Genomic DNA, 15,162 nt, shown 5'->3' on the forward strand with positions numbered 1-15,162 from the left:
CCCTGGAGCCCCCCAAAAACCTGGAGCCGATCCAGGACGAGCCCCCAAAATCCCTGGAGCCCCCCAAATCCCTGGAGCCGATCCAGGATGAGCCCCCCAGGTCCTTGGAGCCCCCCAAATCCCTGGAGCTGATCCAGGACGAGCCCCCCAGATTCCCAGAGCCCCCCAGACCCCTGGACCCGATGTGGGGTGAGCCCCCCAGACCCCTAAAGCCAATTTGTGATAGGCGCCCCAAATCCCTGGGGCTGATCCTGCCTGAGTCCCCCAAATCCCGGGATACCCCTGGACCCCAAAACCTGATCTGGGACGGGCGCCCCAAATCCCTGGGGCCGATCCTGGCTGAGCCCCCCAAATCTTGGGACACCCCCAGACCCTTGGAACTGATCCAGGATGAGCCCCCCAAATCCCAGGACACCCCTGGAACTCCAAAAGTGATGTGGGATGAGCGCCCCAAATCCCTGGAGGCAATACTGGACGAGCCCCCCAAATCCTGGGACCCCCCCAAATCCTTGGAGCTGATCCAGGATGAGCCCCCCAAATCCCAGGACCCCCCTGGACCCCTAAATCTGATCTGGGACAGGCGCCCCAAATCTCTGGGGCTGACCCTGACTGAGCCCCCCAAAACCTGGGACAACCCTGGACCCCCAAAACCGATCTGGGATGGGCGCCCCAAATCGCTGGGGCTGCTCCAGGCCGAGTCCCCCAAACCCTGGGACCCCTCTAGATCTGTGGGGTTGATCCAGGTGGATCCCCCCAAATCCTGGGACCCCCCCAGATCCCTGGGGTCGTTGCTGCCCGAGCCCCCCCGCAGCTGCCGCCTCCCCCTCCCCGTTTCGGGGGCGCGGGTGCTGCTGGCCCGGGCCGTGCCCGTGGTGCCCCCCAAACCCCACTTTGCCCACGCCCTGCAGGGACCCCCCCGGGACCCCCCAAATCCTCCCCGGGACCCCTCAAATCCCCCACGGGATCCCCCAAATCCCCCATGGGACCCCCCAAATTCCCCCCGGGCTGAGCGCGGGCAGGGCCCCCCCCAGAGCAGAGTGCAAATGAATGCTGATAAAATGATAATAAAATAATAATTAAATAATAAAAATAAGAAGGTGGCAGTTCCAAAGAGATGCTGGTTGGCTGATGGTGTTTATTTATATATTATGTTTATGTTATGCTATGTTATATTGCGTTATAATATATTAGATTATTTTTATTGATATATTTCTTTCACTTTATTTCATTACATTTTATTTAAATTCCACTTGATTTTTTAATTATTTTTTTTTTAATCTGTTTCAAAATTTTCTAGGGACATGGAGACACAGGCACACGGGGACACTGAGGGGACATAAACCCAGCACTAAATCCCGGGGGGACTCTGAAGGGACACTGAGGGGACACTGAGGGGACATTGAGGGTACACTGAGGGGACACAAACTCAGCACTAAACCCCGGGGGGACATTGAGGGGACACTGAGGTGACACAAACCCAGCACTAAACCCCGGGGGGATACTGTGGGGACACTGAGGTGACACAAACTCAGCACTAAACCCCGAGGGGACGCTGAGGGGACACTGAGGGGACACAAACCCAGCACTAAACCCCGGGGGGACACTGAGGGGACACTGAGGCGACACAAACCCAGCACTAAAGCCCGGCCTTTGTTTACATCGCCGCCATCTTTGCCTCAACATGGCGGCACCCGCTGCGGCCTCACCGCGGGGGCCTGCCGGGGTCTGAGGGCTCAGCTCCCAAACCCCTCCGGGACCGACGGGCCGGGCGGGGGTCCCGCACCCCCGGGAGGCTCCGGCCCTGTCCCCACGGCCCCGTCGCGGCCCTCACGGAGCGCCGCCCGCTTCAAACATGGCGCCGCCCTCACCCAAGATGGCGGCGGAAGCGCCTCGCCGTCTAAGATGGCGCCGCGTGCGGTCCCGTGCTCTAAGATGGCGCCCGGCCGTGAGGGCGGCCGTGCCCGGCGCCAAGATGGCGGCCCCTGCCCAAGATGGCGGCGAGAAGCCGGGCCGGGGCCGCGTGAGGGGGAACTTCCGCCCGCGCGCAAGATGGCGGCGCGGCGGCGCTGTGCGCATGTGCGGGGCCCATGGCGAGACAAGGGGCCGAAGGCGCGCAGGGCCCGAGGCCGAGAGGTACCGGGGGGGCCTGGGGGGCCCCGGGCGGCGAACGCGGCCGGGAACGGCGACACCGCGAGCCCGGCACGGTCCCGGCCGCGGGGGGAGGAGCGGCCGCGCCCGCCGGGCCCGCGGGGAGGGGCGGGGGGGGGGCGGCGGGGGTGACCCCCCCTGAGGCGCGCGCAGCGGGTTGTCACTGTCACCCCCCGGTTGTGTCCCCTCCCCCCGCTCGGTAACGACCCCCCCCGCGTGTCGGTGTCACCCCCCTGCGTGTCGCCCCCCCCACTTTGTCACCCTTTGGCGTCCCCGCCGCCCCGCTGTGGCGGTGGCGCACCCGTTGTGCCCCCCCCCATTTTGTCACCTTTTTTGTGTCCCCTCCCCCCCTGTGGCACCTCCCCCACCCCCGTGTGTGTGTCCCCGTTTTGTCGCTGTCACCCCTTTGGTGTCCACCCCTCACTTTGTCACCTCCCCCCACCCGTATCCGCCCCCTCCCCCCGGGTCTCTCAGCCGCCTTCGTGTCACCCCCCCCTCGTGTCACCCCCTTTGTGTGTCCCCACTCTGTCACCCCCTTGCTGCCCCCCTGTCCCCTGCCTCCGTCACTGTCACCCCCCCGTGTCACCCCCTTTGTGTGTCCCCACTTTGTCCCCCTGTTCCCCCAGTTCTGTCACTGTCCCCCCAGCCCCGTCACTGTCACCCCCTCGTGTCACCCCCTTTGTGTGTCCCCACTTTGTCCCCCAACTCCGTCACTGTCACCCCACGATGTCACCCCCTTTGTGTGTCCCCACTCTGTCCCCCTGTCCCCCAGCTACGTCACTGTCACCCCCCCATGTCACCCCCTTTGTGTGTCCCCACTTTGTCCCCCAGCTCCGTCACTGTCACCTCCCTTCTCGTGTGTGTCCCCCCCAGTCCCTGTCACCCCCCCTTCCTGTCCCCCCCTTGTCACCCTACTCAATGTCCCCCCCACATCCTTGTCCCTCCCAGTGTGTCACTGTCACCCCCCAGTTTGTCCCCCCATGACCCCTCATTAATGTCCCCTCTGTCACCCCCCTCTTGTCACCCCCCAGTGACCCCAAACTTGTCCCCTCGCTGTTTCCCAGTCCAGGTGACACTGGGGACACCGAGGGTGACACTGGGAGGAGGTCACACCCACCTTGGGGTGACTGGGGGGACCCCAAAGTGTCACCCTGGGGGAGCTGGTGGCTTTGGGGACACGTTGTCACCTGGGATGGGAGGTGGCAGTGAGGGGACACCTGGGAATGTGGCTGTGGCTGCTCACAGGTGTCCCTTGCTGGTGGCCAGTGGTCACTTGTGGTGGCCAGTGTCCCATCATGGCCAGTGTCCCATCAGTCACTCACAGTGCCAGTGTCACCATGGCTGGTCACTGTGGTCACTCCTGCTGTGGTGGCCGGTGTCCCTCGGTGGTGACAAGTGTCCCACTGGTGTCTGGTCACAGTGGCCGGTGTCCCATGGTGGTGGCCTGTGGCTGTTTGTGGTGGTGACCAGTGATTGGTCACAGTGGCCACTGTCCCACTGTGGTGGCCACTGTCTGGTCAGGGTGGCCAGTGTCCCCATCCCAGTGTCCATCGCAGTGTCCCATTCCAGTGTCCTCAGTCCCATCCCAGTGTCCCCATCCCAGTGTCCCCATCCCAGTGTCCCCAGTGTCCCCATCCAAGTGTCCCCATCCCAGTGTCCCCATCCCTGTGTCCATCCCAGTGTCCTCAGTCCCATCCCAGTGTCCCCATCCCAGTGTCCTGTCCCCATCCTGTCTCCATGTCCCAATTCCCGTTCCCATCCCTGTCCTGCTGTGACCCCATCCCTTGTCCCTGTCCTGTCCCCATCCCCGTGTCCCTGTCCTGTCCCTGACCCCCCTCTGACCCCCCTGTCCCTGCCCCCTGTGTGTCCCTGTCCCCATGTCCCCATGTCCCTGTCCCCATCCCTGGCTCTCTGTCCCCATGTCCCTGTCCCTCTGTGTGCCTTTATCCCAGTGTCCCTCTCTCCTGGTGTCCCCATGTCCCCATATCCCACTGTCCCTGACCCCAGTGTCCCCAGCCACTGTGTCCCAGTGTCCCTGACCCTGCTGTCCCTGTCCCCACTGTCCCTTGTGTCCCTGTGTCCCATTGTCCTTGACCCCATGGTCCCTGTGTCCCCCTGTCCCCATGTCCCTGTCCTTGTGTCCCTGTCCCCATGTTGCTGTCCCTGACTCCACTGTCCCCCTGACCCTGACCCCCCTGTCCCCATGTCCCTGTGTCCCCATGTCCCTGTCACTGTCCCTGACCCCCCTGTCCCCATGTCCCCCTGTCCCTGTGGCTGTCCCCCTGTCCCTGTGTCCCCCTGTCCCTGTCACTGTCCCTGACCCCGCTGTCCCCATGTCCCTGTCACTGTCCCTGTCACTGTCCCTGACCCCGCTGTCCCCATGTCCCTGTCACTGTCCCTGTCACTGTCCCTGACCCCGCTGTCCCCCTGTCCCTGTCCCTGTGTCCCCCTGTCCCTGTGTCCCCATGTCCCTGTCACTGTCCCTGTCCCCCTGTCCCCATGTCCCTGTCCCTGTCACTGTCCCTGACCCCGCTGTCCCCCTGTCCCTGTGTCCCCATGTCCCTGTCACTGTCCCTGACCCCACTGACCCCGCTGTCCCCCTGTCCCTGTGTCCCTGTCACTGTCCCTGACCCCGCTGTCCCCCTGTCCCTGTGTCCCCATGTCCCTGTCCCTGTCCCTGACCCCGCTGTCCCCCCAGGGCTCTGAAGGCCGTCAGGCTCCTCCGCTCCTGCCCCGCTGATGCCCGAGGGAGCCGAGCCATGAAGGGGTGAGTGGGACCCCAAAAATCTGACCTGGGACCCTAAAAATCTGCTCTGGGACCCCCAAAAATCTGACCTGGGACCCCAAAATCCAACCTGGGACCCCAAAATCTGATCTGGGAGCCCAAAAATCTGACTTGGGACCCTAAAAATCTGCTCTGGGACCCCCAAAATCTGTTCTGCGACCCCAAAATCTGCTCTGGGACCCCAAAATCTGCTCTGGGACCCCAAAATGCAACCTGGACCCCAAAAATCTGACCTGGGACCCCAAAAATCTGACCTGAGACCCCAAAAATTTGACCTGGGAACCAAAAACCCACCTGGGAACCCCAAATATCTGACCTGGGACCCCCAAATATCTGACCTGGGACCCCAAAATCTGACCTGGGACCCCAAAAATCTGCTCTGGGAGCCCAAAACTCACATGGGGCCCCCAAAATCTGACCTGGGACCCCAAAAATCTGATCTGGGACCCTCAAATCCAACCTGGGACCCCAAAAATCTGATCTGGGATCTGAAAATCTGATCTGTGAGCCCCAAAATCCGATCTGGGACCCCAAAGTCTGACCTGGGACCCCCAAAATCTGCTCTGGGCCCCCCAGGTGGGACACAGCAGGGGTGGGGGGTTTGGGGGGGGTCCCAGATTCGGGGTCAGGGATTTGGGGGGGCTCAGGACTTCCCCCTCACTTTGTCCCCTCCCCCTCCCCAGGCAGCAAAAAGCAGCAGAGACGGAGGAGGGGACGGTGCAGATCCAGGAGGGTGAGGGGGGACCCCAGAATTGGGGTCTGGGGGGGATTTGGGGTTTTTTTTAGGGGTTTGTGGGGGAATTATGGGGGATTTGGGGGGGATATGAGGGATTTTGGGGGGTTTGTGGGGATTTTGGGAGGGTTATGGGGGATTTGGGGTTTTTTTTAGGGGTTTATGGGGGAATTACGGGGGATTTTGGGGGGGGTATGGGGGATTTTGGGGGGTTATAGGGGATTTGGGGTTTTTTTTAGGGGTTTATAAGGGAATTATGGGGGATTTTGGGGGGAGTGTCTGGGGGGTTTTTGGGGGGCTGTGATGGGATTGGGGGGTGAGGGGGCAGTGCCCCCCCACTGCTGTGCTGCCCCCTCCCCATTTTGGGGTGCCCCCTCCCCAGTTTGGGTGCCCCCCCAGTTCTGGGTGCCCGTCCCCAGTTCAGGAGCCCCTCCCCATTTTGGGTGCCCCCTCCCCAATTCTGTGTGTCCCCTCCTCATTTTGGGTGCCCCCTCCCCAATCCTTGGTGCCCCCTCCCCAATCCTGGATGCCCCCTCCCTACTTTAGGGTGCCCCTTCTCCAATCCCTGGTGTCCCCATCATTTTGGGTGCCCCCTCCTTATTTTGGGTGCCCCCTCCCCATTTTAGGGTGCCCCCCATTTTGAGTGCCCCCTCCCCAATTCCGTGTACCCCCTCCCCATTTTAGGGTCCCCCCATTTTGTGCGCCCCCTCCCCATTTTGGGTACCCCTCCCCAGTTCAGGTACCTCCCCCATTCTGGGTGCCCCCTCCCCAATCCTGGGTGCCTCTGCCCATTTTCAGGTGCCCCCTCCCCAATCCTGGGTGCCCCTCCCCATTTTCAGGTGCCCCCTCCCCAGTCCTTGGTGCTCTGTCCCATTTTGGGTGCCCCCTCCCCATTTTGGTGCCCCCTCCCCATTTTGGTGCCCCCTCCCCATTTTGGGTGCCCCCCATCCCGGTGCCCCCTCCCCATTTAGGGTGCCCCCTCCCCATTTTGGATGCTCCCCATCCCTGGTGCCCCCTCCCCATTTTGGGTACCCCCTCCCCATTTAGGGTGCCCCCCATCCCTGGTGCCCCCTCCCCAACCCCGCTGCCCCCCAGGCTCGGTGGCCACCGGCGAGGACCCCACGAGCGTGGCCATCGCCAGCATCCAATCGGCCGCCACCTTCCCCGACCCCGGCGTCAAGTATGTGTTCAGGACCGAGGGCGGTGGCACGCAGGTACCGCACCTGGGCACAGCTGGGGGGGCTGGGATACACCTGGATACACCTGGGTACACGTGGGATATACCTGGGTACACCTGAGTACACCTGAGTACACCTGGGGGGGCTGGGATACACCTGGGACACACCTGGGATACACCTGGGTACACCTGGGATACACCTGGGTACACCTGGGATAAACCTGGAATACACCTGGGTACACCTGGGATACACCTGGGTACACCTGAGTACACCTGGGATACACCTGGGGGGGAGACATACACCTGGATACACCTGGGATACACCTGGGATATACCTGGGATAAAGCTGGGTACACCTGGGATACACCTGGGATACACCTAGGACACACCTTGGGGGCGGCTGGGATATACCTGGGATATGCCTGGGATACACCTGAGTACACTTGGGGGCACCTGGGATACACCTGGGTACACCTGGGTACACCTGGGTACACCTGAGTACACCTGGGGGAGGGGACACACCCTGGGGGGGCTGGGCTACACCTGGGATACACCTGAGTACCCCTGGGATACACCTGGGATATACCTGGGCACACCTGGGGGGAGGACACACCTAGGGGGGCTGGGATACACCTGAGTACACCTGGGGGCACCTCGGATATACCTGAGTACATCTGAGTAGGCCTGGGATACACCTGAATACACCTGGGATATACCTGGGCACACCTGGGGGGGCTGGGACACACCTGGGATACACCTGGGGTCACCTGGAATACACCTGGGATACACCTAGGATATACCTGGGCACATGTGGGGGGGCTGGGACACACCTGGGATACACCTGGGGGGGTGGGACACACCTGGGGGAGCTGGGATACATGTGGGATATACCTGGGATACATCTGAGTACACCCGGGGGCACCTGGGATACACTTGGGGTACACCTGAGTACACCTGGGGGGGCTGAGACATACCTGGGGGCACCTAGAGACACCTGGGATACACCTGAGTATACCTGGGTACACCTAGGAATACCTGGGCACACCTGGGGCTACTTGTGATACACCTGGATATAGGTGGAGGTATCTGGGCACACCTGGAGACACCTGGGGTGAGCTCTTGGGACACCAGGAGATTGGGGAAGGCTTTGCTTCCACACACCTGGGCACACCTGTGGGGCACTGTGGACGGCTCTGGGGAGGTCTCTGTGCCTCACCTGAGTGTCTCACCTGTCCCAGGTGATGAGTCTGGGGGTCTGTGTCACACCTGAGTGTCTCACCTGTCCCAGGTGATGTACCGGGTGATCCAGGTGGTGACACGGGGTTTTGTATCTGTGTCTCACCTGTCCCAGGTGATGTACCAGGTGTTAACAGAGGGGTTTGTGTCTGTGTCCCACCTGTCCCAGGTGATGTACCAGGTGTTAAAGAGGGGTTTGGGGCTGTGTCTCACCTGTCTCACCTGTCCCAGGTGATGTTCTGGGTGATCCAGGTGTTAACAGAGGGGTTTGTGTCTGTGTCTCACCTGTCCCAGGTGATGTACCAGGTGGTGACAGAGGGGTTTGTGTCTGTGTCTCACCTGTCTCAGGTGATGTACCAGGTGTTAACTGAGGGGTTTGTGTCTGTGTCTCACCTGTCCCAGGTGATGTACCAGGTGTTAACAGAGGGGTTTGTGTCTGTGTCTCACCTGTGCCAGGTGATGTACCAGGTGTTAACAGAGGGGTTTGTGTCTGTGTCTCACCTGTGCCAGGTGATGTACCGGGTGATCCAGGTGGCTGACGGGCAGCTGGACGCGCAGACCGAGGGCACCAGCGCCATCAGCGGCTACCCGGCCACGCAGTCCATGACACAGGTGTGTCACCTGGCCATGCCCACCGTCCTCTCTGTCCCACCTGTGTTTTATTGTCCCTCACCTGTCCCACCTGTGTCTCACCTGTCCCACCTGTGTCTCACCTGTCCCACCTGCCTCATCTGTAGCTCACCTGTCTCACCTGTCTCACCTGTGCCAGGTGCTGATCCAGGTGTATTGTGGGGTCTGGCTGTCCCCATCCTACCCGTGTCCCTATGTCTCACCTGTCTCACTTGTCCCTCACCTGTCCCACCTGTCCCCTGTGCTAGCAGTGATCCAGGGCGTGTTCACAATTGAGGACGTGGTGGAGACTGAGGCTGCTCCCACCTGTGTCTCACCTGTGTCTCACCTTTCCCCTGTCCCTCACCTGTCCCTCACCTGTCCCTCACCTGTCCCTCACCTGTCCCTCACCTGTCTCACCTGTCCCTCACCTTTCCCTTGTGTCTCACCTGTCTCACCTGTCCCGTTTGTGTCCCATCTGTGCCTCACCTCTCACCTGTCCCTCACCTCTCTCACCTCTCTCACCTGTCTCACCTGTCTCTCACCTGTCCCACCTGTCTCTCACCTGTCTCACCTGTGTCTCACCTGTATCTCTCCTGTCTCACCTGTCTCTCGCCTGTCTCACCTGTCCCTCACCTGTCCCTCACCTGTCCCTCACCTCTCTCACCTGTCTCACTGTCCCCCACCTGTCCCCCACCTGTCCCCCACCTGTCCCCCACCTGTCCGCCACCTGTCCCCCACCTGTCCCTCACCTGTCTCTCACCTGTCTCACCTGTCCCTCACCTGTCCCTCACCTGTCCCTCACCTGTCCCTCACCTCTCTCACCTCTCTCACCTGTGTCTCACCTGCTCAGGCGGTGATCCAGGGCGCGTTCACGAGCGAGGACACGGTGGAGACGGAGGCAGCTCTCACCTGTCTCAGCTCTCTCACCTGTCCCTCACCTGTCCCACCTGTCTCTCACCTGTCCCTCACCTGTCCCCCACCTGTCTCACCTGCCCCTCACCTGTCCCACCTGTCCCTCACCTGTATCTCACCTGTCCCTCACCTGTCTCACCTGTGTCTCACCTTTCCCCTGTCCCTCACCTTTCTCACCTGTCCCTCACCTGTCTCTCACCTCTCTCACCTGTGTCTCACTGCTCAGGCGGTGATCCAGGGCGCGTTCACGAGCGAGGACGCGGTGGAGACCGAGGCAGCTCTCACCTGTCTCAGCTCTCTCACCTGTCCCTCACCTGTATCTCACCTGTATCTCACCTGTCCCCTGCTCAGGCGGTGATCCAGGGCGCGTTCACGAGCGAGGACGCGGTGGAGACCGAGGCTGCCCCCACCGAGACTCACTACACCTATTTCCCCGCCGCGGGCGTGGCCGACGGCGCCGCCGCCACCGCGGCCACCGCGGCCACCGCCGTGGTCACCACGCAGAGCTCCGAGGCACTGCTGGGCCAGCCCACCCCCACAGGTGAGCTGGGGGTACCTGGGGCTCACCTGAGGGGAGCTGGGGCTCACCTGGGTGGGTTTGGGCTCACCTGGATGTGTTTAGGGTCATCTAGGTTGGGTTGGGACTCACCTGGGTGGGTTTGGGGTCATCTGGATTGAATTGGGACTCACCTGGATTGGTTTTGGGGTCACCTGGGTTGGGTTGGGACTCACCTGGATTGGTTTTGGGGTCACCTGGGTGGTTTGGGCATCACCTGGGTGGGTTTGGGACTTACCTGGGTCGGGTTGGGTTAGGATTCACCTGGGTGAGATTGGGGCCTCACCTGTGGGATTGAGCTCACTCTTACCTGTGGGTTTGGGTCTCATTCTCACCTGGGTTTGGCCTCACCTGTGGGATTGGCCTCACCTGTGGGTTTGGTCTCACCTGTGGGTTTGCTCTCACCTGTGTTTGGTCTCACTCTCACCTGTGCTCTGGCTCCCAGGGCAGTTTTTCGTGATGATGTCACCTCAGGAGGTGCTCCCGGGCGGGGCCCAGCGCTCCATCGCCCCCCGCGCCCACCCCTACTCCCCGTGAGTACCTGGGCACACCTGGGCACACCTGGGGCACTTGGAACACACCTGGGGTACACCTGGGGGCACATGGGGGCACTCAGAACACACCTGGGGTACACCTGGGATACACCTGGGTTACACCTGGGGGCACTCAGAACACACCTGGGATACATCTGTGCCCCCTGTGCCCTCCCCACAGGAAGTCGGAGGCTCCCCGAGCCACGCGGGACGAGAAGCGCCGGGCACAGCACAACGAAGGTACCGGGGCTGGCCGGGACCCCCTGACCCCACAGAGACCCCCCTGAGCCCACAGAGACCCCCTGATCCCAAAGGCCATCCCAGGGGTCACCCCAGTTCCAAATTCCTTATTTCCAATCCTGTGTTTCCTACTGGGAATTCCTGTCTGAAATCCCCCATTTGCACTGGGAATTCCCATTCCCAATCCCATTCCCAGTCCCATTCCCACTCTGATTTCCCATTCCCGTTCCTGTTCCCACTCTTGAGTTCCCGTTCCCATTCCCAATCCCCCATTCCCATCCCCATTCCCACTCTGAGTTCCTGTTCCCAATCCCCCAATCCCAATCCCCTGTCCCCATCCCCAATCCCATTCCCACTCTGATTTCCCATTCCCCCAGTCCCCCATCCCCATTGCCATTCCTGTTCCCAATCCCATTCCCACTCTGATTTCCCATTCCCAATCCTATTCCCAATCACATTCCCATTCCCACTCTGATTTCCCATTCCCAATCCCACTCTGATTTCCCATTCCCAATCCCCCATTCCCAATCCCATTCCCAATCCCATTCCCATCCCATTCCCATTCCCACTCTGATTTCCCATTCCTAATCCCAATCCCCAATCCCCCAATCCCATCCCCAATCCCATTCCCGTTCCCAATCCCACTCTGATTTCCCATTCCCAATCCCATTCCCAATCCCGTTCCCACTCTATTCCCGTTCCCAGTGGAGCGCCGGCGCCGGGACAAGATCAACAACTGGATCGTGCAGCTGTCCAAGATCATCCCCGACTGCTCCATGGAAAACACCAAATCCGGACAGGTCCCCAAACCCTCCCCCACCCCACCTCCCCTCCCCCACCCCACAGTTCCCACAGTGACCCCAAAATCCCGAATTCCCAAATCCCAGAGCAAGGGCGGGATCCTGTCCAAGGCCTGCGATTACATCCAGGAGCTGCGGCAGAGCAACCTGCGGCTGAGCGAGGAGCTGCAGGGCCTGGACCAGCTGCAGATGGACAACGAGGTCCTGCGCCAGCAGGTGCGACTGGGAGCACTGGGAGGGACTGGGAGCACTGGGAATGGGGCTGGGAGCGCTGGGAACGGGGCTGGGATCAATGGGATCAGTGGGATGGGACTGGGATCAATGGGATGGGATTGGGATCAATGGGATCAATGGGATGGGATTGGGATCAATGGGATCAGAGCTGGACCAGCTGCAGATGGACAACGAGGTCCTGCGCCAGCAGGTGGGATACTGGGAGGGACTGGGAATGGGGCTGGGGTCACTGGGAACGGGCTTGGGGTCATTGGGATGGGATTGGGATTGATAGGATCAGAGCTGGACCAGCTGCAGATGGATAACGAGGTCCTGCGCCAGCAGGTGGGACACTGGGAGCACTGGGACGGACTGGGAGGGACTGGGAATGGGGCTGGGATCAATGGGATGGGCCTCGGATCAATGGGAACAGGATTGGGATCAATGGGATTGGGATCGATGGGAACAGAGCTGGACCAGCTGCAGATGGACAGCGAGGTCCAGCACCAGCAGGTGGGATACTGGGAGCACTGGGACGGACTGGGAACAGGGCTGGGGTCACTGGGAATGGGATTGGAGTCACTGGGATGGGACTGGGATCAATGAGATGGGACTGGGATCAATGGGAATGGGATTGGGATCAATGGGATTGGGATTGATGGGACTGGGATCGATGGGATCAGGGCCTGGAGCAGCTGCAGATGGACAACGAGGTCCTGCGCCAGCAGGTGGGACTGGGAGCACTGGGACGGACTGGGAGCACTGGGACGACTGGGAGGGACTGGGAATGGGGCTGGGGTCACTGGGATGTCACTGGGATCCATTTTGGGGTCCTGGGTGTGTGTGACCCCCCCCAAACTCCCTCGGGACCCCTCCCCAAATCCAGGTGGAGGAGCTGAAGAACAAGAACCTGCTGTGGGTTTGGGTTACTGGGTGTTACTGGGATGTACTGGGAGCACTGGGGTTGTACTGGGGGGACATTTTGGGGTTCAGGGGGACATTTTGGGGTGTGTGGCCCCCCCAAACCCCCCCGGGACCCCTCCCCAAATCCAGGTGGAGGAGCTGAAGAACAAGAACCTGCTGCTGCGGGCGCAGCTGCGCCAGCACGGGCTGGAGATCGTCATCAAAAACGACACCCACTGACCCCAGAACCCCCCCGGGACCCCCAAAACCACCCCCGGGACCCCCAAAACCACCCCCGGGACCCCCAAAAACCATCCCTGGCACCCCAAAAACCCCCCCGGGACCCCAAACCCCACCCCCAGGACCCCCAAAACCCCAAAATCCCACCCAAGACCCCAAATCCCCCTGAAATCCACCCCAAAAAAACCCCAAATTCCACCCCCCAAACCCCCTCCCCAAAATCCCCCCAGCAGCCCCTCCCCCACCCCCGCGCTCGGTTCTGCCCCTCCCCCCCCAATCATGACCTTGTGACCCCTCCCCCCCCTCCCCACGTGGTCTCGGGGGGCTCCGAGACCCCCCCAAAATCCCCCAAATTCCCCCCCCCCAAATTCACCCCCTCCCCAAATTCACCCCCCACGCTCTCGGCCCGCTGGGCTCCGCCCCTCCCCCACCCCCCCCCCCTTAAAATTTTGGGACCCCCCCTCCCCCCATTGCTGCCCCTCCCCCCATCCTAAAGGGGTTTGGGGTCTCCCCTCCCCTCCCCCCGGGGGGGTTTTGGGGTTTTTGGGGGGATTTTGGGGGGGTTTGGGGTGTTGGGACCCCTCCCCCACCCCCCTTTTGCCCCTCCCCCCCTTTTTTTTTCCCCTCCCCCTTCATTCCTTTCCCCTCCCCCCGCGGGGTTTTGGGAAATTTTTTTTTTTTTTAAAACTCTCTCGGAATTGCAAAAAAAAAACAAACTGAAAAAAAAAAAACAAAAACAAAAAAAATATTCCAGGAAAAAAAAAGAAAAAAAAAAGAAAAAAAAGCAAAGCGGAAAAGAAATAAAAATAGGGATTTGTTTTTTTTAGGTCCTCCAGGTTCTTCCCCAAAGGGACCCCAAAATTCTCTCAAATTCCTAAAAAAATCCCAATTCCATCCAGGAAATCCCAATTCCTTCCAGGAATTCCCCCAAAATTCTCCTGAATCCATCCAGAAAACCCCAAAAATTGCCAGGAATTCTCCCAAAAGGACCCTAAAAAATTCCTAAATTCATCCAGGAACCCCAAAAATTCCTGATCCCCCTCTGAGAACCCCAAAACTGCCCCAAAATTCCCCTCAATTCACCCAAAATGACCCCAAAATTCCCTTGGGACCCCCAAAATGATCCCAAAATTATCTCAAATTTCCCCAAAATAACCCCAAAATTCTCTCAAATTCCTCCAAGGACCCTAAAAAATTCCCAGATTCCATCCAGGAAATCCCAAAACTTCCAGAAATTCCCCTAAAATTCAGAATTCCCCCAAAGGGACCCCAAAATTCCTCCAGGGACCCCCCAAAAAATCCCAATTTCATCAAGGAAATCCCAAAACTTCCAGAAATTCCCCCAAAATTCCTCCAGGAACCCCAAAAAAAATCCCAATTTCATCCAGGAAATCCCAAAACTTCCAGAAATTTCCCCAAAATTCTCTTGAATCCGTTCCAGAGAACCCCAAAAATTTCAGATTCCCCCCTGGGACCCCCAAAACTACCCCAAATTCCCCCAAATTTCCCCCAAAAAATTCCTGACCCCGCCCCAGGCTCCCCAAAACCCCCCAGGATCTTCCCGCCCCCCCACACTGGGAGGGGACTGGGATGTACTGGGGGTCACTGGTCTGAACTGGGAGCACTGGGGGATCACAGAGGGGTTATTGTGGGGGTCACTGGTTTAAACTGGGGGCCACTGGGGGTCACTGGTGGACGCTGGTGGACACTGGAGCTCACTGGTGGTCACTGGGAGGTCACTGGTGGTCACTGGTGGTCACTGGTGGTAACTGGGGTGGTCACTGATGGTCACTGGTGGTTACTGGAAGTCACTGGGGTGGTCACTCGGGGTTGGTGGTGGTCACTGGGATGGTCACTGGTGGTCACTGGTGGCCATTGGTGGTCACTGGGAGGTCACTGGTGGTCACTGGTGGTAACTGGGATGGTCACTGGTGGTCACTGGGGTGGTCACGGGGAGTCACTGGTGGTCACTCGGGGTCACTGGTGGTGACTGGAGCTCACTGGAGGGGTCACTGGTGGCCATTGGTGGTCACTGGGAGGTCACTGGGGTGGTCACTGGGGGGTCACTGGTGTT

At 60.3% G+C, this 15,162-nt stretch overlaps 1 protein-coding gene across 1 annotated transcript; it reads left to right on the plus strand.

The window, feature by feature from the left end:
• The first annotated feature begins 2,044 nt into the window (after positions 1–2,044).
• Positions 2,045–13,116, plus strand: USF1 (upstream transcription factor 1). The gene is made up of 11 exons (XM_033082731.1): positions 2,045–2,133; positions 4,847–4,915; positions 5,617–5,666; positions 6,762–6,880; positions 8,590–8,691; positions 9,955–10,144; positions 10,605–10,692; positions 10,874–10,932; positions 11,638–11,732; positions 11,820–11,948; positions 12,999–13,116. Exons 1-11 carry the CDS (start codon positions 2,075–2,077, stop codon positions 13,086–13,088), a joined length of 1,050 nt encoding a protein of 349 aa, XP_032938622.1. The 5' UTR covers positions 2,045–2,074; the 3' UTR covers positions 13,089–13,116.
• The last annotated feature ends 2,046 nt before the right edge of the window (positions 13,117–15,162 follow it).

The sequence above is a fragment of the Catharus ustulatus genome, chromosome 30 (assembly GCF_009819885.2).
Source record: "Catharus ustulatus isolate bCatUst1 chromosome 30, bCatUst1.pri.v2, whole genome shotgun sequence".
Taxonomy (NCBI): Eukaryota; Metazoa; Chordata; class Aves; order Passeriformes; family Turdidae; genus Catharus; species Catharus ustulatus.